This window comes from Rhyacophila brunnea, unplaced genomic scaffold (assembly GCF_057557595.1).
Source record: "Rhyacophila brunnea isolate RB1 unplaced genomic scaffold, BYU_Rbru_1.0 scaffold_19, whole genome shotgun sequence".
Taxonomy (NCBI): Eukaryota; Metazoa; Arthropoda; class Insecta; order Trichoptera; family Rhyacophilidae; genus Rhyacophila; species Rhyacophila brunnea.
This window is the reverse complement of record NW_028232848.1, coordinates 28,125,819-28,152,410: the sequence shown is the minus strand read 5'-3', so window position 1 is coordinate 28,152,410 and position 26,592 is coordinate 28,125,819. Positions and strand designations below refer to the sequence as shown.

The 26,592-nt window shown below is 29.3% G+C and overlaps 2 protein-coding genes across 2 annotated transcripts in view; both read right to left on the bottom strand.

The window, feature by feature from the left end:
• Positions 1–61: 61 nt before the first annotated feature.
• On the bottom strand, positions 62–8,523 carry LOC147072884 (uncharacterized). Its single transcript, XM_085945745.1, has 7 exons — positions 8,426–8,523; positions 7,076–7,160; positions 5,294–5,540; positions 3,729–3,855; positions 2,925–3,053; positions 963–1,089; positions 62–65 (listed from the first exon to the last, which is right to left on the bottom strand). Exons 1-7 carry the CDS (start codon positions 8,481–8,483, stop codon positions 62–64), a joined length of 777 nt encoding a protein of 258 aa, XP_085801871.1. The 5' UTR covers positions 8,484–8,523.
• Positions 8,524–13,947: 5,424 nt separating this feature from the next.
• Positions 13,948–26,592, bottom strand: part of LOC147072883 (phorbol ester/diacylglycerol-binding protein unc-13-like) — a 211,580-nt gene continuing 198,935 nt past the window's right edge. The window contains exons 6-8 of the mRNA XM_085945790.1: positions 24,448–24,558; positions 21,071–21,186; positions 13,948–14,621 (exon numbers count right to left, since the gene is read on the bottom strand). Coding sequence (XP_085801916.1) covers positions 14,409–14,621; positions 21,071–21,186; positions 24,448–24,558 — 440 coding nt within the window. The 3' untranslated portion in view covers positions 13,948–14,408. The remainder of the gene's footprint in view (positions 14,622–21,070; positions 21,187–24,447; positions 24,559–26,592) is intronic.

The following is a 26,592-nucleotide window of genomic DNA, read 5'->3' as shown; positions in this document are numbered from 1 at the left end:
GGCCACCTGATGGGCAACGCACCAGTTGCGTTGGACGCTGCGTTACACTCAAAATATTATCTCAACTGCCATATTTGTATTTATATTAAATTATACTACCACTTATCATTGTAATTAAATTGTAATTCTATATTATTAAAATATTTATCAGTAAGAACTGAAGCCAAATTTATGAAAATAATGTACATAATTATTTAAAAACAAACTACATCAAATGATTTTTATACTATTGTTTATTTACAATAATTTTTGATTTAGGAGTAAACTTGTATTTAAAAAAAAAAAAATTCATTTATTGGTACAACAAAATGTTAGTGTATTAGTAGACGTTTTTGTGTTTCAAGTAGGTATAAATTATTACTTTTAAAGTAAATTTTTTTCAATCGTACCGTATTTTAAAGTTAAGACATGGCCATTTAAAATAATGAATGATGTATCTTATACAATATTTATTATAAGAAAAGTTGAGCATAATATGGTTAAATTAGTAAATCATTCAGTTTTCTAAAAATTTGATTTGGACAATATACGTAGCGTTGTATTTTTAAATACTTGTAAACATAACAATATAAATAAATGTATTATATATATTTAGAAAAACGGTAAATGTGCCGCAGAGATAGCATTAGATTTTACAACTTTCTTTTTAGACCAAACCAAACCTAACATAATCTAACCTAATATTAACTCGCATAATCTTAGTTTAAGATAAATGGTACATCAAAATGTATGAAAATTTCAAATTTTCAATTAACGATTATTGGATCGAAAAGCCGATGCGCCGACATAAAAGGGTATTTATTATAATTGTCTACATGGTATAAACTGTTTCTTAAAAATATATATAAAAGATCATGGTCACCTCTGCGGCACAGTTACCAGAAAAACTTGTACTATAAGGTTGGTGTTTGATTAATTTATAAAACTATAATCTTAAAGTTATAATAATAAAAAAATGAAACCTTTTTCTCGGCCAAGAAAAGTCATTATTTTCTTGGGCGTCTACAATACTGGTCTGGGTATCTTCAAGACTATCGTAACCATAGTTATAATCTTCATTGTACGGTTTGGGATAGAATTTCATACCATCTGAAACAGTAACAAACTCATTGAAATATCACATTATATCAAATTAAAAACATAAGGATCATTTTAAAATGTATTTTAAATTTTAAAATACACTATTTTTACAGCAAACTCTATGAGAGATTTTAAAAACAAATTGCTATCATTTGCATAACGAACTGAAAATTATTTTTATTTATTCAACCATGTCCGATCCTAATAGGATCATATGGCCTGCACAGAGTAGAGGTTTGTATTAAAAGATTTTGTTTTTTTACGAGAAATGGATGTCAGCCACTTGCTCAACCTATTAGGTCCACACCCTGATTCACACACAAATCGAAAAACAATATGTGTACTTGCTAGACCCAGGATTCGAACCTGGGACCCACGGCGTTATAGTCCAACGCTTAAGCCACGCGGCCACCATGGGAAATGCACTGAAAATAGTTCATTATTAAATTATTTTTGGCATTATACTAATTTTATTATTCACTTCCAAATAGTGACATTATATCGTCACTGTTCTGGCAGAAGACACTAATTCGAAAAAATGACATATATAGTTAGTTATACCTACCAAAATGTTCCTTATGTCAAACTTTACCGTCTGGAAACCTTCTTAATAAATAAACAGTCTTTATTTTAAAGTCATCCTTTTTACGATTACTTAATAAACTTACATGATAGACCATTTCAAACATTGTAACAACTTCAAAGTCAAATTACTCAAAACTAGTATTCCCCAGTTAGTGTGTTCTGCCAGAACAGAGAAGATATTATATTTCCCTAGTTGAGAGCAATATAAAGTAGCTAATAGATAGGTATACAAGTATTTTTTAGTTCTGATTTTTTATTAATAGGTATAATATTGAGAAAAGTGCATTATCCAGCTGTTAGCAGATATTAAAATATTAAGCATGTCAAGACTGATAGAATAAGCTAAATTATACTAAATGAAATTAAACATTTAGATAAAAAATGTTAAAATATTAGCTGGCAGTTAAATATAGAACCATCTATTTTATTATGTGTACGCTAAACGCAATAATGGAAACTGTAAAAGTATTGCGTTACCATTGTCAGATATTACAGTATAAAAAATATTCATATATACGATTAGCCTTCACCTCATCTCAACACCCTTTCAGGCGTATAATGTAGCGTCACGATATTTGGAAGTGTATCAGAAAAAATCTTCAATAACATATACTGGAGTTAATCAAGTTACTCTCTCTTAATGGTACTTAAGTCAAAGAGTAAATAAAACATGACGTTTTTCCTTATCGTAGGGCCAGGGCTCGAAATGAAACGGAACGCACCGGAGCGCCGTTCCGGCTCGTGAAATTTGTAAAATTATCGCTCCGTCTCGTGGAAAAAATATGTTGAGCGTCTGAGCTAGATAGGTCATAGAATAGAAAATCTGACACACTTATTTTCATAAAATACACATACGATTTGATGACTATGTAAATATCTTCAGAAAATTTGTCGAGCGCTCCGGTTCGTAAACTTTTCCATTTCGAGCGCTGCGTAGGGCACTGCAAACTTAACAAATTCTTAGCAATAATTATTGATAATGATGATGGTACCCACATTATTTGGGTTGAATAATATATTACATTTTACAATAATGCAACTTTATCTATAACAAAACATGTGTTATGGAAAAAACCGGAATCACAGAGATTTTTTATTATGCCGTTTAATATTACCGGAATCTTAGAGACAGGGACTTAATTATAGTTGTGCCATATTGTCTTATATTCCAAAGAAACATATACATTGTATTGTGAAACTAATTATTAGTAATATATTCGTAATTCGAAGACTATTATTATTACATTTAGGGTGGTTACCATAAGTTTGCGATGTGGCGGTAGGTGGTCTGGGCAACATACGAGGAGTTGTAGGCGCAGGAGGTAAACTGGCAGGAGCTGGTGGTCTAGGCAGCTGTCGAGGAGCTCGTGGTGTACCAGGTGGGGTTGCTGAAAAGAACAATAATTGATTATCAATTAGCATTACCATCATATTATCGATACAAAGATTTATTCACTTCTATCTATCTGCAATAAGTTCCTTATACTACCTTAGGACCCCGCTCTTACTCATATTAAAAAATAGACACATGGGTTGAAGAAAAAACAATCGTTAAAAATTTGTAATCCAGTGGTACTTAATATTGAATATTGCTAGTATATTTATGGAATGCTGGATAATAAGATTACTATGTTCTGCGTAAGTATATGGTAATACAATAAAAGGGACTAAGATGAATAGAATCAGATCAGAGAGGTTTTCATCAATCAGTGAATATATCGCCCACGATGGCCGAGCGGCTTAAGTCGTGGGACTCAGGTTTGAATCTTGGGTCTGGTAAAATATACATATTGTTTTTAAATTTGTGTTTGGAGTCAGAGTATAGACCTAATAGGTTCAGCAAGTGGCTGACATGCATTTCTCGTAAATACAAAAATCTGTTAACACACTCTGTGGATGCCCATATGATCCTATTAGATTCGGACATGATCAAAAAAGAAATTAAATAAAAATTTAACCATGCCGATGATGATTTTGTAATTGTGTATTTGCTGCTCATATAATATAGCTTGGATGTAAAGTGATTCGAAACCATTATACAGATTAGATTTAAGAAATCGTACCTGGCAAACTAGCCCCTCTGGAAGTGAGGTCTGGAGTCATTCTCCCTTGTGCTCTACTTGCTGTTCTTCTCAATGGTCTTCTAGTAATGCTTCCGTACGCCTCTGATATCACAGATTGGGGACGAACCTGAAATAAACGTTTTTAAAACGGGGTTAATAATAATAAGCAAAATCCTGCATATAAAAAAAATAACAAACTATGAAGGAAATGCTATTAATATATTTTTATGTTTATAGAGTTTATAACAATGAAACTATTTTGTTTTATAATATTTGTAATCTTAGGATCCAAAATAGATATAACATAACTCAGTAAAAGTCGCAGATGATAATTTTAAATTCAAGCGTTTGCAAGGGTATATTTTTTCTACTTGGGGTAGGTACCGTTTTATACTATGGCAGCACCAACTTTGCAAAACTCCAAAGAAACAAAGGATGGAGCTTGTGGTCCTACGTAGTGGGGTTGTTTTATATAACCTATTGGGTTACTTACGGTAGATGAAACAATAGCCTGTATATACTAGAGGTTATTTACAGGTAATATTTGTGAATCGTTTATTCAATTCAAACATCTTTTGAAAAATACCATGTATTTTCATTCCGGTGCGGTATTGACGGCTTTAAAGACGGGACTGCTAGTTATATATAATAATTACATGAAGAATTTTAATAATTAAATCTTATATCTTAGGAAACTATTATGTTCACACAGACTCACATAAGCGGAAAAATCATTTAAATGATATATATATATATATATATATATATAATAATAGATATATACATACCTAAATAAATTAGATTTTATATTGCTTATACTATTTAGTATAATAAAAGGTTTATCACCAATCTAAAATATGGATATTGCTTTAATTTTAAAATACAATATGAAATGGAAACGTTAAAATCAACTATTTACACTTAAAATACAAACATATAATCGTCACTGTTCTGGCAGAAGACACTAATTCGAAAAAATTACATATGGAGTTAGTTACACAAAAATGTTCATTATTTCAAACTTTACCGTCTGGAAACCTTCTTAATAAATAAACAGTCTTTATTTTAAAGTCACCCTTTTTACGATTACTTAATAAACTCACATGATAGACCACTTCAAACATTTTAACAACTTCAAAGTCAAGTTACTCAAAACTAGTATTCTCCAGTTAGTGTGTTCTGCCAGAACAGAGACGTGATAGTCTATAAATAATTATGAATATTTTTCGAATTGGAAATATACGTCTCAAACAAGGATTGATATGGTGAGTTATTGTAAATTTATCGTAAAAATACAACGGTCATAAATAATATAAAACATATTTGCCGCCATGAAGATACTGTATAATTTTTATTCCTTCTTACTTACTTCTTACTATTTTTTCAGTACTTACATTATTTTTAATGAGAACGAAGATAATTTTTATTTCTTTTTAAATAGATCACCAAATTTTACTAGAGCTTTTAAAAAGCAATTTTACAGTATTACAAAAATAGAATAATATGTTCATCTGCTGAATTTTCGCCTCATCTTGAATAATAAGCAAATTAAATATAATACTGACCTTAGTTGGTATTTGGGGTAACTGTATCACAGATGATCTTCTTTTATTAATAGTATTCTCATATTCTACTGTGGTCGTGACAGAAGATCTATCAGCATTTGGATAGTCCTGTCCGAAGTAATACCCCCCACTGTCCCATTGTCTGTCCTCTTCGTTCGTCGTGTAGTCTTCCTCGCTTTGAAAAGGATAGCTAGATGTGTCGTAATACTCCTCGTAACTTGTCTGCTGGGAGAATTGAGACGGATCTCTGAAAGAAAAAGAAAATAATATGTTCATTATATAATATTCAATTACAAGAAATAAATATGCACAAAACATGTTATTACCTTCATTAGGAATGGCCTCACAACCTAGGGCAAGTCCTGGATTTATTCGTGTCCAAAAACTTGTACGTAAACAGTTTGCCGTAACACACTTCACCGTGAAATGTTGTATCGGAAATATTATGGCCGTATATTAAAGACAGTTCAACCCCTTTAGGTCGTATAGTACTTCCATAAAATTCATGTCTAAATAAAACACGGTTCTTGTCGGTTTACACTTAACAGGAAGCCAGCAGCAAACACATTTTTAAAATAACCAATATACTGGATTATTTGTTAGGTTAGATTTGGTTAGGTTAGGTTAGGTTTTCATTTTTAAATACATGATTTTTTCCAAAATCAGCTATGAAAATTGAAGTAATGTTCATATTGAATCTCATAAAATTGGAGACCGTTTAGTATAATAATATGGTCATCTCTTTTCGATAGAGAGCTCACGGTGAAATGTGCCACAGTGAAACATTTTACTTACAATTTACATGTAACCGAATTTTGTATCATCTCATTGTCCAACCACCGGAGTCTTGGCCTACCAATTGAACTCCAAACACCCGGTTTGGTATCGAGGATGCACTTATTGGATATTGTCCATTCTTCCACGAGGCCACCTTCATGACACCCATCAGTGTGTACCAAGTGTAATGAATAGGAAATATTCTTCTTGGAAAAGATTGTAGGTTATGTTGTATACGTCATTCTTTTGTTTCTAGCAGGAGCTCATTATTATATCCTACGCAGCACCTTTCTCTATAATAGGTAAATCAAGTGCACGTATAGTGACCCCAATGAGAGTCCTACACACCAAACCATGAGACGCCTATCATTGATCGATAAATTCATTTCATTTGGAGAGACACGTGTAAGTAAAAAACTAACATTTAAACGAGTTTCATTATATATGATATCATATATAATATACCTATAAATTAATATATATATTATTTGTTTTGATTAATCTATCTGTCTATCGGTAACACATGAGCAAAAACATATGTAAACATGTAGGAGAGAGCGAGTCAGAGAGAAGACGTATTAAAAGAGATAAGGCGAAAGAAAACATACACGGACATGCAAATCTATTTTTTTTTTAAACTTACACGCAAATAAAGGAATCGTTTATTTTATAACGATCGTGAAAGAAAACAAATGATGAGATACTCTCACAATAGTTTGACAGATCTTTAAATTGCAGTACTAGCGTATCGAGGATATTGAAAATATTAAACGACATTACAATAAAATGTGTTACATTTCTTTTGCATAACTAAGTTACATCGAATAATGTTGACAGATGGCAGTGCTACCTGACAATTTCTTCTAGTTCTTATATTATTAAGATTTTTTTTAAATCTATTCTTTAATAAATATTTTTATAATGAATATGAGTAAGTATTAAAGTTGTCTATGTATATTATTCATATTAATATGTATCAACATTACAAATAAACAGATTTTTTACCTGGTTGTATACGTGGGAGTTGTATCACAGTTTTCATCGTATAGTGTATTTTGTCTTTCCAGACTTGGCCTTCTCGATGGTGACGCTGAAAGAAGATATTTCAATAGTATTTAAATATCTAAAATAAATAAAGTAAAATAAAAATTAATTCTTTGTAGGTATTTGACATATATCGATGTGAGGTGATTTTAAGTCATGTATGGTAAATATATAGAATGTTACATTCTCAAATCTTGTGAATTATTTGTTGAACAAAAGAAATGGCCTAGGTATTGGGTTTTAGGACCACCTTGCATTTATTTGTTTATTGCTTAATTTTAAATATACTTTCATTATTATCATCATTGGAGCTGTAAAAATCCTATATGTGATAGATTCAAATGCTTGGAGTGAAGAAAGATTTAATTTTTTATTATGTATCTTAATAACATATATTGGGTGGCTTATTATTGTTGTTTATCTGTAATAGCTAATTAAAATGAAAGATATTATATCAGAAGATTCTTTATAATATCCTCTTATCGTGCCATCCTCTAACAGAGGTTGGCCACCGCCAGGACGATCTGTGTGCTATCATCTGCTACCCCAAACAATTCAGTGGAGCTGCACTTTAACCAATCATGGAGGTTCTTAAACCACGAAATACGGCGTCGTCATCTGATACTTTTACCATTTCGTTGGACGACAAGTAAAGGAATGCTGTACGCATAACTTCTTTGTCATTTCTCTTTTATTTGAGAACGCCAAAAATTATCACTTGTTCGGTAGGTACAACTATTTTTAATATTGAAAGTTTTAGTAAACTATGCAATGTAATATAAATGAATCTGTTAAATATAAAAAATATTAAGTAGTGACTTGTTTGAGCAATAGTTCTAATCTTGATGTTATATCTAAGTATACTTTGGTAATTTTGTCTATAATATATAATTAGTGTATGGAAAGGTGCTAGATATATCCGATATATACCTATATACTAATATATTATATAATATTAGATATATGTTTTTGAAAAATTATCAGATAAGAAGTTTGAACAGTTCAACGATGATATTATACCAATACTATCTGTAGAAACTTTACTGGTTAATATGCATTTAATTTTCTCTATTTTTAATCATATACTTTAATAATAAGACAAATTTGTTTTTATAACTATCTGATTTGCTTGTTAATAATGTGTAGGTCTATAATTTTAAAATAACAATTTAATAATCGCCAACGCAATCTATTCTAGGTATTGAAAAGTTTATTCAACAAGTTGTAAAATAAATTAAAATATATAAATGATTATTATTATTAAAACGAAGTAATTTAAAGGAAAAACAATAGTAATATTGTAATAGTAACCTCTCGTTCTCCTTGACGGAGGTCCGACCGCTGAGTAAAACGAGTTTTCAGACTCCATACTTAGTTGTCCACATAACTGATTTTGTCGCCATCCCTCCATTCTGAAACAAAAACACGTATCCACAATCAAAATTCATTCAAAATTAAAAAAAAAATATCCTTCAAACGTTTGTATTGTAACTTGTTTGTATTCCGACATCAAACGAAGTGACTTAAGAAGCATTCAGGTTGATTTAGATAATATTATTAAAAACATTAGTTGCAGCGATAAAGAACAATATAAAATAGCACTATGACTTTATTAATTTATTGAGTTAGAATTTACTGAATACAATTAGAATATACAAAATAATAATATTATATAAATTATGTTAAATTAAAAATATTAATTTAATAGTCGATAACTATTTTTTTATCACAAAATCAACAAAAATATCCCTGTAGTTTTGATAATGGTGTAATAACCTACCACAATTTTCAACTAATAAAAAACAATTTATAGAAATATATGGACATTACTTCATTATATCTGCATGACCCTTTAATATGTAGGTATATTAATAATATATTTTATTGTGTTAACTGTCAATTCATATTGAAATTGAATAATTATATTATTAGTTTAAACAAAACGCAAATTGTATAAGTACTGATTCCAATTATTATATTAAATATAACTGGACCAAGTTGAAAATTAAAAATGTCCCTCTAAGGCGGACTAAGCCGGTCCAGCTATATTTAATAAAAGTAGAATCAGTACCTACGATAAACATTGCGTTTTATTTAAACTTATAATAGTATATAATGCTATCAACCTATTCATGTATAAGAATTTATTGTTTAGTAGTCGAATTTATTAGTCTTGAGGGGTAATAATGGTTTTAAAAATGAAGTTTTTATATTATTTTAAGATAATCGAATTATTTATATTGACACCTATTTCAGGTTATAAAAACATCTTCAGAGTGACCCTTCGATAATTATTTTTCAAAAACACAAACAATGAGGCTATCTGAAACAGTATGCGGCTTAGAACTTAGTGCCGTACTAAACTTATGATTTCTGTTCATGAAAATATATTTTCACTAAGTTTGTAAATATAAGTATATGCTATAAACGGATACAATCAGATGCTTGTAATATAATTTGTGATAATATATTTCCATGAACAGAAATCATACATTTAGTATGCACACGGTTCTAAGCCTCATACGATTACAGATACATAACGGGAGCGGAGGTGGGAATTTTACACACCAAGTCCAAAAACAAACATTTTCTTTCTTAACTTTCTTTTTTCAGCACTACAGTGCATGGTTGCAGCATCAGTCCCGTGCGGCTCCGTCTCGGGACGGAATGAGCACTTAAAATCACTTCTTTCAGACACGTTTAAAGCGTCATAGAAAGCGGCCGTGCATATCCACGGTTGTGCATATATGACGGGTGGTGGTGGGCACTTTAACGTAGTCTATGGATGGCCTCAAGGTCTCATAATCATGACAAATTTTGAGAGTATTTCAGTTAATATAACTTATTTGTATTCTTTGCAACGCAATAAGTTAGTTTCATTTAATTTTATAATATATTTATTAAGTAAGATTTTTTTTTAAATTAGTTATGCTATAGTTACTATAAACATTGTTTTTATCGCTTACAGTAGCAATATAAATAACTCAAATTTCATAGAAATAAAAAAAATCTTTGTTAAAAAAATTGTTTACTTTGCTCACCGAATATAGGTTTAAACATGATATTACATTATCTAAACTTAAAAAAGCTTAAGTTTTCATTGTACCTACCTTTGTTTTAAATATCAGTGAGTATTATGTCTAAACTAAGATGATTTTCTTAAGAATTAAGTGATGTAAAATACAACTATGGAGTAGCAAATAAATAAATGATCGATGGATATTATTTTGAAATGGCTATTACTTATAATTCATAATTATTATCATGCTATTTTAGTGTGACTAAATTCTCACCTGGTATCCAATTAGTACACATCCGTACAAACTGAAAAATACTTTACGTCAATAATAGATTGTTGTTTTAACACTTGAAAATATCAAACACATTTTGATATTATTTATTGCAGTTGAGTTTGCTTACCTTTTTGATGAATAAACTATATTATACAATAATATGGCAAATTATATTATGTAAAAACTTGTTTATATAGTAATATTTCAATGTAAAAGTTACCCTCAAATGTATGGAGTTTCCTTTCGATAAGAAACTGTATTAATCATCTTTTTTTGTGTGAAAATAACATTATAGTTAAAAACTTGCAGTTCTCTACAGTTAAAAGAGTACTTTTCATTTTTATTCATAGGTCACGGTTATTCATAATACTTATAAAACATTTAATTTATACAGATCTATTGCCGTGCAATATTTGGTTAAAAATGTATCCATCGAATTTATTTTACTTATAATAAATAAATAATAATATTAATTTACTCCAAAGGTATATAATATAATATATATATATATATTATGGGGTTACTGCCAAAAGTTGGTAAGTCTCGAAATCACTCAATCAACCTCACATCATATTTCTGCTTTATGTGCATGTTATATAATATATTGAATGACCTTGTTTTTTTTCTAGCATACATATTTTTATATAGACACAATATAATCAGTAATTAACTCTAAATATCTAAATTATTGACTTACCAACTTTTGGCATAATACTGTATTAAATTATGTTTTTTATCATTTTCCCACAATCGACCATATTATTATGTCTGTTTAAAAATTAATAATAAATAGAAAAATATGCAATAATATATTATATACTATTTTTTCATCCATATTTTAATTTTTTAATTTAAAGGATAAATCAATTTTCACAGTCATGTAAAAATTATTAAAATAATCGGTACAATCATTCTAATTTATACTTTTTAAATAGTAAATATTATAAAAATTATACTATTATATGATTAAAAATCCAAATAGAGAACTGCATTCTTTTAAATATAAGTAGATACCTACCCAACTTCATGACTTCAACATCTGTGTAGGTACGTATATTGTTTTGTTATTATTGTTAATTTTCTAATGGCATGTTAATTTATTAAAAAATGCAGTTTATAAAAATATTGAAAAACTAATAATGATTGAAATAATTATTTAATAACAAAAGATATTTGAAAGAAAAATATATGTTGCATAATATTGTAATTTTAAAAGGTGAGAATGATATAACATTATAAAATTTTAATTGAAAAATTAATGAATTGAATATTGTGAGAGAGCTGAAATGGCAGTGTGATATAGCATTCACTCAGTGATTTTATGATTTGTGAAGATTTGTAAATGTGTTTGTTTTCACCTGTCGTCATCTTCCCAGTCGCGTTTGCGGCGTCTGCAGGTGACAATATTAATATTAATTAAACTTGAATTAAAACTATGTATTCCAAAATTTTGAGAAAACAAATTATTAATCAGTACATGTACTATTTTTAATATATTTTAATTAACTAAACAATTATTAAATTTAAAAAATTTAAACACAGTTTTCAACTCTTTTCAAATATATCGCAGACAAATTATTATGAATGTTTATGAAAAAATCAAATAATGATGACATTTTTTCATTGTTTATTTTACTTTCTACAGAAAATAATATCTTATCAAATAGCTAAAAGATTATATTTTATATTTAACAATCTACAACAAAATTATACACAAATGAAGAATAAGTATTGATATAAATGTCTTGAACATTTTAGGCGTAAATATAAAAATTTCTCAGTCATATTATTAGAAATTCAAAATAAACTCACATAAGAATCCCATATCTATGCAGGAAATCATGTCATTTATCGCAATCAAAAATTTATTATACCACCGTATAGAAATGAAAAATACATTTGCGAGTGGTTCCTGGTAAACAGAATTTTGAATATTCCATATTATATTATGTACATAATATATCGCTATGCAAAATTATTATCGATTTTATGCTTCAAGTTTCTTTCATAATTTACCTACAGAGAAAAAGAGTCGGGAGACAACATTGGATCCTATTAGAATACTACGTAGATATAATATAGAATTTATTCTATCCATAAGAGAATATTAATGAATATTGTTTCGAACCAAAACTAAATTATCCAAAAGTAAATGTTTAAAATAATTATTGATGAAAACGCGTCGTATATTCGTTGTACCTAATTAATTTTTTTATTAGGGAATAATATACAAGATTTGATTATAAATAATTCTTTATTAATTGTAAACACAAAATTTAATTACGTCATATATAATATTATTCTCATAAGAAAAAAAATGTGAAAAAATACGACCTCCGGCGGAATTTTTATAATATACCTATATCACAAAACTTTTGTATATATCTGACGTATTTTCAAAGTATGTTTAATAAAAAATAATGTTACATTATCAAATCTTGTGAATCATAATTGATTTTAATAATTAGCAAGTGCAAATAGGTTGAGACTATAATTTGGACTGATTCTGAGTATCCATGAACCTACCATTGGTACCTTGATTCAAAATGCAAAAACCCATCGCCAAAATTAACGCATTTTTAAGATCTTCTGTCGTATATTATGCTGCTAGTTAATTTAACTTTAAGTAGTGTAGTTTAACAGTAGTGTATTTAGCAATAGAAGTAAAATAATGACAAACACCAAGGCTTTGAGAAAATCACATAAATATAATATTATTGTGTCCTAACCGAGATCCAACCCCAAGCTCTAGAAAGAAAGGTCAGTGCCTTACGCACTGCACTACGATTAGACACACGCGGAGAAATTGATAAAGCACATTGGCACAAAGCGAGTGACTGCAAGTTCAACTTCTACTGAGCGCCGTATTTTTTTTCTAGTTGATATAATATCTGAGGTGTTTTCAAATAATTTATAATTAGTATTATTTTTTGTATTCTCCTAATTCCTTATATTTGAAAGGTTAATTTGTAAATGTGTCATTAAATAATATAATAACAAGATAAAAAGAACTTTTTATATACAACGTTTTTAAATTTTCTGTCGAATTATTATGCTCAATATGCTCAAACTTGTACTTGATATTATGAAGTAAATAAAAACAAACAAACAAATATTGAATACTGAAATGTCATTTTGATATCGATAGTAATGCACGTATATATTAATAATTTAGTTGCTAGGACCACACACTTAGCAACCAATAATAGTGGATTAGATTACGAATTTCTTCCGAAATAACTTTTCATACAAAACCGAATTAACTGAAAATGAATTCAATTATACTTAAAGATGGCTAAAACTATTAAAATAATGCATTAACATTGTGTTCTGATATATTCTAAAAGTTTAAAATGTCTAGCTAGTCGGGAAGTAAGTTAAAAATCGATTGCAAGATTTGTACCGGACAAACAACCACCGGAAAAATAAGAATACGAGCTAATAAAAACGTTGTAAAATACCTAATTAAAAATATACAGAGTGATTTTCACCATTAGGTATAAATATCAAACGGATAGTTTTTTTTTTCTTTCTTTCTTTCGATTCTTTACGAGTTCAAACAATTAATTATTTTTATCATGTATAACTCCGATAGCAATGACTAATTATTATAATTTGCACAAAAATAGCTTGAAATCATCATTGAATCCATTTTGATTATTTAAGCCATCGTTAATAGTAATGTAGATTCAAGAATCAATCAAAATTTACATAATGTTGCAGCACATTGAATTCTAAAAAAGTAAGAAAAACTAATATATAATGCTGTCTCCCTTAACTAATTTACTTATTGGCTGTTCAAAAATAATTAAAAATAGACGAATACTACATTGTTAGGACAACAAGTTAAGTTACATCTAATTATTCAGATATAAATGAATAGAAGATAGAGATGATGCCTAATGAAAATACTTAACGATTTTATTCTTTCAATTTCCCGCGTTTTAATTCAAATTTCTCACATGCACCAGTGACTCTCCAACATTTCGAATGGCATGACATTAAATTATATTAGATCGGTACCTGTTGTGATCCTGGGGGTACCGCGGCCTGCTGTTGTAGTACAGTGGTTCGGGGTCGTGATCCCATCGATGGTGTCCCCCTCCCACTCCACCGCCGCCGTAGCCGTCGTCGTGCGTCCCCCTTACACCACCGCCTCCGTATATCACTTCGTCTCGCTCGTAGGAGTTTTCCCGTGACGTCTCCAGCGACCGCTGAAACACGACAGATGCACAATTATTTGCAATCACCATAGCACCGATTGGTTCTATTTACATACGGGGTTAATTCTATTTATATACTAGTTATCATAGGTGTTAATCTATACTGATACTGATATAGGCAATAAATTGGCTTTGCATTTACCTAGTAAGGTATATGTGGTAGGTACTTAAGGAAATAGGAGTTCCAGTATACCTTAACTGTCTCCTCAAAAACTTATACGATAATAGCCCAGTGGCGAAGGGTGGAGGTAGGCTATCGTGATCCGATATAAAATTTTGTCAGTAATACGTATTTTTTCATTGAACTAAAACTATAATTATTTACAGATGGTGTTGGTTAGTTTATAAAATTCAATTAAAGCCTGCAAAAACAAAGCCATAATAGATAATAGTCAAAAAATACTCGTCTATCTATAAAATATCTATAATTATGACATTAAATCACACATAATTTTTGATATTATATAGATAAAATAATATTATTTACATTATAATATTATGGCTTGGTTAAAGCCGGGTTGTTTGAATTTAAAAAAAGACTAACAGCATGTCTAATATGTATTCTTAATTCAACGAAAACAAATAAGTATGAATGATAAAGTGTGCATAATTTTGTCGGATCGTCCAAAGTATACCAAAACTATTGAGGTTTGGTTTAGGCAGGGCTTATTTTATTTTTTTAAATTAACCAACTCCATCTGTAGATTGTAGTCTTAGTTCAATAAAAACAAATACGTATGACTGACAAAGTTTAACGTGCACTTCTTGCGTCGGATCTTAACAGCCTACCTTTACCCTTAGCCACTGTCAATAGAAATACAGAGATAACAATAAGTAGCACAATGTATAATAGTTTCCAAACCATGAAAGGAGTCCATCAGGTATGTGGTTTATCTCACTATATACGGAGAGCATACAATGCAGAAAACCTTGGATCGTTGAAAAAACGGAATAAGAATAATTAGTGACTAGAAAATAAATAACCTAAGATTCGCTAGTGGTACTGCGCTAATACTCGGTAGAGGAAGAGAGTTGCAATAAAGCCTCCTTATAAATAGGAATCAGATCAAGTTAATGGTTATCGATTTGGCTAACCTTCTATTAATAGAAAGTATAATACTAATAAGTATAATAACAAGAATCTAGAAACTGTGGATGAGTTTGTATAATCTGGGATCGATCATTAGTGGAAAAAGCGGATGTGAAGCAAAGAGAAGACGCACAGATTGCGAAAAATATGATGACACGTCTTACCACTATATTTAAATATCGGAGAGTTTGAATTTTCACTAAAATTATGCTTGTGCAAACATTAGTGATAACAGTGTCGAGTCATGGGCCCAGAGGGTAGGAGAGTGGAACAAAATTGATTAATTCTAATTGTGGTATTGGCGAATACTTTGTATTTCTTGAAGGACTAACTAGTAAATCATCTAGAGTTAACAGATAAAGGAACGGCTCTCAAAAACATGTTTGATTGTTTTGTTATAATAACATATTATTTTAGAAGTCAAATTTTACAACTTAAGGATAGTCAACTCAAATAATTCATGGAAATTTTTCTGCCACGACCATACTAATGATTTCTTGTCTTGTATTATAAACGAATTAGAAAATTAACCGGTATAATTACTTCAATTGAATTTTTACTGAAGTTATTTAAAATTATATTTTGACACTCTAATACGTAGTAGTGATCGTTCGTGTTTTGTGAACACACAATAATAATTTTACCGTGTTTAATTTAGTATTAAACATGGCGATTTTTAATTATTAATACTATCGACTGAAGGTATTTGATGGAATTTGAATTTAAATTTGAATGGATTCAAGCCCCGTACTATTCCATTTAAGTCATTTTTTGCGACCCGGGTTTCGCCTTTCGGCATCTTCAGGCGCCGTGTACACTCACCAAAGGTAAACACACACTGACAACGAACTCTCTTTACTCTAGTTATACGACTATATGGAGTTTTTACTTACTTTATTGTATTGATTTATTATATAAGCCAGAGTAAAGAAAGTTCGTTGTCAGTGTGTATTTACCTTAGGTGAGTGTACACAGCGCCTGAAGATGCCGAAAGGCAAAATCCGGGTCGCAAAAAACGACTTACATGGAATAGTACAGAGTTTGAATCCATTAGAATGGCGATTTTTAGATAAATCGCAGTGATTACGATTTTTATAAACGCTTTAGAATCTGACTGCGCATGTATGTAATTAAATACGCTTGTTCAATTGTATGGGAATAGAATTTGACTTAAATATTTTTTATAATAGGGGCTAGGTAGGTATTTAAAATGTTTCTTATACTTCCAAGATCATCTTTCTTTCGATTAATCATTTTAAATGTTATTTAGGTTCTTATTGATAATATGAGTTTTAATTTACTACATATTTCGAAAACCCTTTGAATAAATTTACATTTAACATATTATAACTACGATATACAGAATCATCATAGAAACTCTTATATTAGTACTATTTGCGTTACGAATGTGAAAACAATTAAATGGGAAGTCATAACATTTTTTATTTCAGACATTAAAAAAGGCATTTTTTAAACGAAAAAATTTGCATATTAATTATGCTTTCCTCGTATGTTAATAATTCAGTTCTGAGGTTGTGTGATAATAATATAATATATCGTGTCCGGCAATTTGTACGTATGCTGTTGACCGTATCACAGTTCACCATGAGTTGTTGAATCCGAAATACATGGCCAAATATTGAGATCAAATTCATTTAAAAATACGTAATAAAAACCACCGGAATACAAGAACAGAAGACAATAAGTAGTTAAATAAACTAGAAATACAATTTTATATAATATATACAATATTATGGAAGTTGCTTGTAAGCATCAAGTCATAATATCAAATTATGTTTTTATTGAATCTAATAAAATTGATTCATTACTACCTGCAATGCTCCACGAACAAAGTGTAATTTTTTTGAACTGAATACTATACGGCCATCTTTTTTCGGTAAGACAAAACGTAATACGTACAATTTAACATGTAACCTATATTTTATTACTTGTTTTTTATATTATTGTCATGAAATACTGTTTATTTTCATAATTAATTTAATTATTGACAGATCTCATTGTAAAATAACATTTGCTCTAATTTACTCTATACTAAGTGTTATTTTACTAAGAAGGCCTGTTTCTATGAATTTCATAGGGTATCTTTCATTATCATAACACAATACTATGCAAATTGTATTGTGATTGACTTAACGTGAATTTAATATATTATTAAAATCATACATCAAACCTCAAAGATAATGCAAAACAAACATCCAGTAACTAATAACAAATATGTAAACAATTTTGTCTTTGGGGAAATTTAATGTAGGATTTTGTATATTCTGTGTATTTTTCGTTATTGAATATACAGAATTATGATAATAAATACAAACAAATATTTAAATGTATTTCAAAAAAATGTTTGTTTAGTCTGAAGAATATTTGTTCAAATTTACATGAATTTTGTTTAAATAATTATATAAGTTAATATAATTATATGAATGTCTTCTTCGTTTTTATCAAATAACACAAACTTGTCCAATTTTAGGTAGATACTCATATTCAGTATAAAAACCGGAAGTAATCTTCTACACTTTCCCATTATCATTGATTTATTTAACTTGGAAAAGTATTTTTACTGAGGACACTTAGGCGTTAAATTTTAAACAACACTTATCTTTCATCGTAAAAAAATAAGTACCTACTCAATTTCCCATTCATGGTGAAAATCATAAGTTTTTTTTATTTTTTAGCACCCTTTGCACTCATCTTAAAACATTTATTCTAGGTACTGTGCAAAATCCCTACTGTGCGACGGTAAGGAAAAAAAAACGCCTCAGTTTAAAGCGCGGGGATACACACCTTCTCTATATCTCATTCCTGCGGCGAGTTGTGAGTGATGCAATCTAAATCTAGTAAAACGACAAGATCAATCTAACTTTTTGATGATTCGTTTGTAAACAACTATCAAGTAAGCTGATTATGGGAATAAAAATAGGAATGTTAAATTATTCCCAACTATCTCGCGATCAACGTATAGGAGATGCCTGAAAAAGCATGTTAAATAATATGACATTGATATCAATTAACACAATAAATGCCTAAATCTCCCTTGAATAATTTTGTAATATGATATCTAACTCTTATGTAATAATAGGTGTAATTTTTAAATGAGATGCTCGAGGAATGCTTGACCGAGGTGCACAACAAACCAAAAAAATTCAAGTATCATGACAAAGTGAAAAAAAAGTATCGTTGCTGGACTCTGCGTAGCTGGAAGGATACAGGGTAGGTAGTCGAGTAATAGCCTTTGAAAGCACCTAACCTAAGTAACCACTTTTTTTCGCACCAACTTTACTTTTTTACTTTAATTAAGATCTATGTCTTATATCTCGTGTGAATAGAAAAGTATAATAATTATTTAATTTCCCGGCTCCATAGTTTTAACAAACTCTTTCACATAAAGCGTTCCATATCGCTATATACTTTTTTTTTAGAATTATTAATAACCATGTCCTTGCTTTTTCCTTCAAGGTGGTTGTTAGTAATTTTGAACAATCACAAACACCCAGGCTTTGATAAAAACACATAAATGTTTTTGTCATGACCGGGAATCGAACCCAGAACTCTCGGGTGGAAGGCCAGCGCCTTACCCACTGCACCACGAGAGCCGCCCATATCACTATATTATAATACAATAATAATAATGATTTCCATGTAAACAAAAAGCATGTCATAATTCTCGTACACGTTTATTTATCGTTTGCGTTTAGCTTCCATCATTAAAAGCACCCCGTACTCTGTAATCCTTGACCCCAACTAGTCAACTCATCACTTCAGTTATAATTTACCGTTCGGTGCAATTTAATATTTCTCAATCGTTCCTCGTTAATGATTTAATCAAATTAAGTATATTAGATCTTGATAAATGCGGCATAATTTTGAATAACAAAGACTTATGCCGATGAATCAGAATAAATAAATAAATAAACACATACTGACTGAATAATACCCAATGATAAAGTGATGGCAATTTTGATACACCTATTTTGCTATTACGGTATGGTAGAAGGAGACGAATAAGAAGTGACCATAAAGAATCCGTATATTGATCATATCAAACAAGCAGTTCGTTTACTGACAAATCTACTTTGAAATGGGGTAGATGAAGATGTGGATTCAAAAATATAATATAACTCTCATATTATAATAGTACCTATTGAAGAATGACAAAATCGATCAGTGATTATGATAACGTAAAAACCGAAGGAGAAATATAAGAAATTATTAATAGTTATTATAAATAATTGACAAGTACTTGGAAAATACTATATAATAAATAAATACATTTAATATTTCATTCCCGACCATGTCCGATCCTAATAATATCATATTATGGACCTCCACAGAGTGGAGGTTATTATTATCAGATTTTGCTTTACGAGAAATGGATGTCAGCCACTTGCTCAGCCTACTAAGTCCATACTCTGACTCATGCACATTTATAAACACAATATTGTGTACTTTGCCAGATCCAGCATTCAAAGCTGGGACCTACGACACTATATGTCATTCTCATACACAATATAATTTTATTTTAAGGGTACTACAAAAAATTATTTCAATAAACCCCTGAAATAAACTTGGTTCAACTTATAATGGTTGACGATTTCACTGCTGCTTTGTATCGTAATATATTTTTAGGTTATCATCAAGTGTTACTCGTTATTCATTTCTTGACGTTTCGGGCTCGTTATAGATGCCATTCTCATGAAATGAGAATGAATCTGTCTTGAGAATAGCCTCTGCAATGAACCCGAAATGACAACCCACATATGTATAGTGAGTAATTCCATTTATAAAGTGGAAGAGTTCTTAAAATTAAACAGCTTATAACAACAAAAGTAAAATACGGTGTTCTATGTCAAAAAATGCCACGTTTGATTAAAAAAACTAAAAAAAAATCGATCTTCGGACACATTGATTACAAGGTGCGCATGTTACCATTACGCTATTCCGGTCATTGCATTATTGACAACTTATAGTATTATTATTTACATATTTTTCTCTAGAATTTAATTATAATGATATTATAACACCGAATAATAAATACTTATTGATTATCAAGCGTGCATGGTCCCATTGCTTTACTTCATTTAATGGGTTATCGATATATACACTGATCAATGATTTAACTACGAGTATGTTTAAAACTGTGAGCTTGAACTAAAAGTATAGCCATCTAATTTGAAGTTTAAATATTTAAATACCGTGGGTACCTTCATAGATACATTTTTTTTTATAATATAATAATAAGTTATTAAAATGTACTCTAAAAATTTTTGCTTTTTTGTAAGTCGTTGAAGATATTTAGTGTTAATTTTGAATTAATTCAATATTTGTATACCTGTGGAGTATGCAGTTGGTGCGCGGCGGCTCTGAATTGGGAAGCACTGGAATTTGGATGTTGACCGACAGGATAATTCAAATCAGACGTATAATCAGAATCTTCAGAATAACCAGCTGAAATTTAAACGAAAACACATTTAAATATCTACGATGCGCCCAAAAGGTAAAGATCTCCCACTATTTCATGACAAAAGTTATAGAAAACCAATCCTTTGTTCAGTCGTCGGAATCGTTTCCGATTCAAAATTAAATATTTATAGACCAGTTTTATAAAGCTTCAAACGTAGGCTATTCTTATTCTACATAATTCTTGGAAGTAATCCGATATTATGGTAGCATGATGCACGAAGAGAATTACTGTTTATTTTTAGCGATTATTCTTTTTTATTTTATTTAAGTCTGAATATGCACATTATTTAAAATTTAAAAAAAAAACTAAAGCAACGATTTCCAAACTGGGAGGCGCACTTCCCGAGGGAGCCACAGACTATTGAAAATGGAGGCGCTAAAAGGATGATGAATTTGGATTGACTACTGTTGAAAAGTAAAAATTTATTAAATTAACATACGATACTTCGTTGAAATAAAAAATTCAGAGTTTTCACTCTTTTCACTAGGTCAATTTTGGTTGATCGAACTGAAAAATGTAATTTTTTGTCAAGCAAAGCAATGCAAGTACTGTTCCTATTCGTAACATCATATTTATGAAAAACGGGATATTTTGCATTAGTTTCAATGAAATCAAAATATTCAGCTCGCTTAGTAGAAGATAAAGAGCTATGAGTAGTATCCTCCTCAATGACACCTAGATGTGATGAACGTTGTGCTAAAACAAACACATATATCATATTAAACATCAATAATTAATCTAAATATGAATATTATACCTTCCACATTGATAGAACGTCGTTATTATTCTGCTAAAAACATTTTTTAATTATTTTTTCTATTGATACATTTTTTTAAATTTTAAATTGGTCTGTATTTTTTTTTAATAAAAAGTGGGTGGGAGGCGCCAAAATTAGATTTTTTTTAAAAGGAGAGGCGTAGTAACATAACGTTTGGAAATCACTGCATTAAGGTAAAGGCTGGTAAATGTAAACATGAGGCAAGTGTGAACACAGATCATAAATGGGGTAAATAAAAATAAATCTTTGATAATTATTGACCTCTATCGTATTCTGTCGTCCGAGTTTCCACCTGCCTCACATGGATTAGTAAGTGTAAACGCTCTACCATCAGACCAAAAATAATTCATAACTTTTATATTAGTTTATGTATAAAGTTTGTCTTCAAAATGCAACTTCCAAATAAACGACAAATTAATGGGAAAAAAAGAAAAATTTTGAAAAAATCATCTCCTCCGTTCAAATTTTATTCTTTATCAAAATACAACTAGAGTAAAAAAGTAGCCTTTAACTTATATTAAAGAAAATATATTTATATTGACTAAATGGAACTTTGCAACATATCTTTCACTTTACAGACTTTAATAATATAATATAGCTACAGATTCTATTACACGTCATTAAATAATCCCTAACAATTACGCTATCTGAGTTATTGGAAATTCCACAAATTAATGACTATACTATTATTTTAATTTTAAACCAAGATATTGGTATGATTTAAAGACGATGTCATGACTAAACTCAATTATTAATCTTCTGAAATAATAATAGCAACACATCTACGTAAACATTGACATGAATTTAAAAAAAATATCATTGCTCTAAATAAATTATATTATCCAAATTGTTTTATTGTATTTCTTGGTTATCTTTTTTAACATACCTACTTATTATAATATTTTAGTTATTTCACTATTAACTTATCACTACATATTTCAGTAAAATAAAACCAACATTTTTTTCCTCCAATAAGTATGTAAAAACAATCAAAAATTAATATAAAATAATTTGTTGAAAAGAAGTTAGTTATCTTTAAAGATATTTAGATATCCGAGAAAAAATATTCAAATTTTCATAATGAGACCCTAAAATATTTAAAAAATTATCACAGCCAATGTCGTATTATCATAGAAACCTTTCACAAAAGCTTATATTATTTGAAAGGTCGCGTAAGTAGCTTTTGACATGAGGTAGAGAAAGCACGTTCTTTGTTGGAAGAAATAATACGAGCCAGCGTTCCCAGCAAATAATAATGGATGATAAAACGTATTTTATAGTATGTCGACCAAGTACAATAATTATTGGCAATCGTATTGATCATACAATTTTCCAACACACTTTTACTGATTGTTTATCTAGAAATGTTTTGTACTCAAATGTCACGTCACGTAAATAAAATGTGTAGTATTACTAACTAAAAAGTATTAATACATTTTAACAGGACATACCACAGTAATCGAACAGTTATGTCATTTAAATACTGTTTGTAAACTCATAATCAAAATATCGGGTTTTCAATTTTATTATCCTAGAATTTTGAAATTAATTTAATATAATTTTTAACAATAAAATAACTCGAATTGAAAGAAAGTGGATAGTTTATAATCTAAAAAAATTTAAGAACCTTAGAATGATATTAATACAGTTTTATGGGACTACGGTATCGAAAATAATACTTCATAATTATGATCATGAATCAAGGTAGGTGAGATTACTGGTATGTTTTTTATTAATTGAGTTAGCATTTAGGTACTTTGTAGAATTCCGTTTTACAAGAAATGAAAATATAAAAAATATTAAATCCTACAAGTTTTTTAAAAATGGGTTTTGTCTATAGCTATTTCGGTTGTAACACTATTATAAATACTATTATATATATATTATAAATAGAGACAGAATACATTTTCTTATTCGTTCTAACAATATTATGACTGTGTATCAAGTATTATGACTGTGTTCAAAGTATTGATGTTACACAGTCATAATATTGTTGGAACGAATAAGAAAATGTATTCTGCCTCTATATATACGTATAGTATTTAAACAAAGGCAAACGGCCTATCTGAATAGTCTTGATAATGGTGGTACAACCGAAATAGCTATCGACAAAACCCCTTTTTAATAAACCTGTAGAATTTAATATTAATAATATTTTCATTTCTTGGCATGTTTTTTGTTTATGTTTGCATAAACTGTGTATTAATTATTATGACGGTTAAATATTTCAAACAAAAATTTTATTTAATTTTATTATATCATAGTGTCTTTCCAAAATAATGTTCAATATTTAGTATAATTGCTTAAAATGAAAGGAAATAAAAAAATGCGGTTATTATTTCAAATACCGATAAGGATATTTTCATCAAATATCTTACTATATAATATAACAATCCTGAGTTTCTATATTATATATATATATATGTATATTTTAGAACATTTTTCAAATAAATAAGTAGTGTCTTACAATGAGTGTACTGGAGTTGTCTTCTAGCCTGGTCTGCCCTTTCCTGACCAGCTAGACAGTTGAGTAGGTCAAGTTTTCTTTGAAGTTCTGCAGCCTCCGTTCCTTCAGCATCTGAAAAAATTACCCAAATTATAAACAAAATGAAAAAACAATATTATCAGTACTTAAATTCTTCAGTAAAAAGTCAATATACCTTGTAAATTACCTAGATTGTCAATTATTGTTGACTGTCGAGCTGATTAAAACAAAATGATGTAACAGGCACACAAAGTGCATGTGATTTGGGTCAGTTCGCTGAGCTCAATCCATATAATGGGCATACTAATATATACTAATATATATATATAAATTTATTGAGTTATTATTATATTTTTATTCCTTAATTTTTATTAAAAATAACAATAAAAGTACACCTATTAAATTGGCTGTGATCTAGGAAGTTAAATTATAATTTAGGCAAAAATTATAAAAAAAACATAATAAATAATACATAGAATTATTTAAATGTGATTGTTTGTGAAATAAAGTGGGTAATCCAGTGGCAAAGGGTGAATATAGGCTGTTAAGATCCAACATAATTAATGCACACTAAACTTTTTCAGTCATATGTATTTGTTTTCATTGAGTTCAGACTATAATTTACAGGTTGTGTTGGTTAGTTTTTAAAATCCAATCAAACCCTGCAAAAACCGAGCCAAAAAAGATAAAATTAAAAAAATATTATTCTGTTTAGAAAAAATCTAAAATTATGCCATTAAATCATACAATATTTTGGATATTTTATTGATAAAATAATATTTTCCATCGATTTTGGTTCTCTATAGGCAAGGCTTAATGAATTTTAAACACCAAATAAATATAACTGAAAAAATGTGCACTAGTTTGACGAATCGCCCATAACATACCAAAACGATTATGGTTTCTCTAAAGCAGCGTTTTATTGATTTTTAAAAACTAACCAACACCATCTGTAAATTAATTATTGTAGTTTTGGTTCAATAAAAACAAATACATATGGCTAACATAGTTTTATGTGCACTATTTATGTCGGAACTTAACAACCTACCTCCACCTATTGCCACTGGATAATACATACTATATATTATTGTTGTGTATTATAATTATGATTATTTAAGTAAGTTTCTTTAATATCTGAGTAAGTTTTTTTGAAAACTTGCGAATATATTTGCGCTGTAAATTATCCATGTACGATGGAGTCGAGGTGACATTATTAAAATGGTATGAACTTTTGCTATTTCTCTAACCTAATGGATATTTTATCTGGACCAAACACTTGTAAATTTTACTAGACACGGGATTAAAAACCTTACTCACGATTTTAAAAAACTACTCTACCAACAAATTATTGATATATCTATGTATGGGAAGCTTTCTAGGCGGAAGGTATTGTATCGGTATGAATATTATGTAGTGTCTTTGAATTATTTATAACGGATGTTAACAACATATACAACAGAGAAGACATATTAACATTCAGAAAGCACTTCGATACAACAACTGAATATTGCTTCCGAGTTTCATATCCCGTTTCACTATTAAATAATATTATGCATATTGGAACCAGACTCTCGTGTATTTAATTTCACTGTGATGCATGTATCACAACAACTCAGCGTACATATTTTTATTCACTGGATTTACCCTTCTAGCCTACACTAAAGAATCAATTGTTATAAGCATTCGCTAACATTCTTAGTAACATTCTTAGAAGATTTTAGAATAAAACTACGCAATGCAAAGATGGCTGAATTATTACAATATATATGTGTCTCGGTTTATCAATAATGCATGAGAGAGTAATTATAAATATGTAGAAGAGAGTGAGACAGGAAGAATACGTATTAAAATGGGGAATTTGAAAGAAAATATAGTAATTACACGTAAACGCCAATTCTAATTTGAAAAAATAAAGTAATAAACAAATCGCTTGTTTTAATCGGGTTGCGAAAGAAAACAAATAATATTCTCATAATGGTTTGACAGATGCTTGCAGTGCAGTACTAGCATATTGCAATGTAATGTTGACAAGTGGCACTACCACCCGAAAAAAAGTGACTAATAATGTTATTTAATTACATATGGTATATTAAAAAAACCTTGTTCTTTGGCGTTGGAGGTTAAACG

Bases quoted from the DNA above. Each gene is read 5' to 3' on its own strand.
- LOC147072884 (XM_085945745.1), bottom strand. From the start codon at position 8,483: ATGGAGTCTGAAAACTCGTTTTACTCAGCGGTCGGACCTCCGTCAAGG. The intron at 3,856-5,293 runs GTCAGTATTATA...CGTTTATTTCAG, and splicing joins TACCCCAAATACCAACTAAG to GTTCGTCCCCAATCTGTGAT. The intron at 1,090-2,924 runs GTAACCACCCTA...TTACTGTTTCAG, and splicing joins CGCCACATCGCAAACTTATG to ATGGTATGAAATTCTATCCC.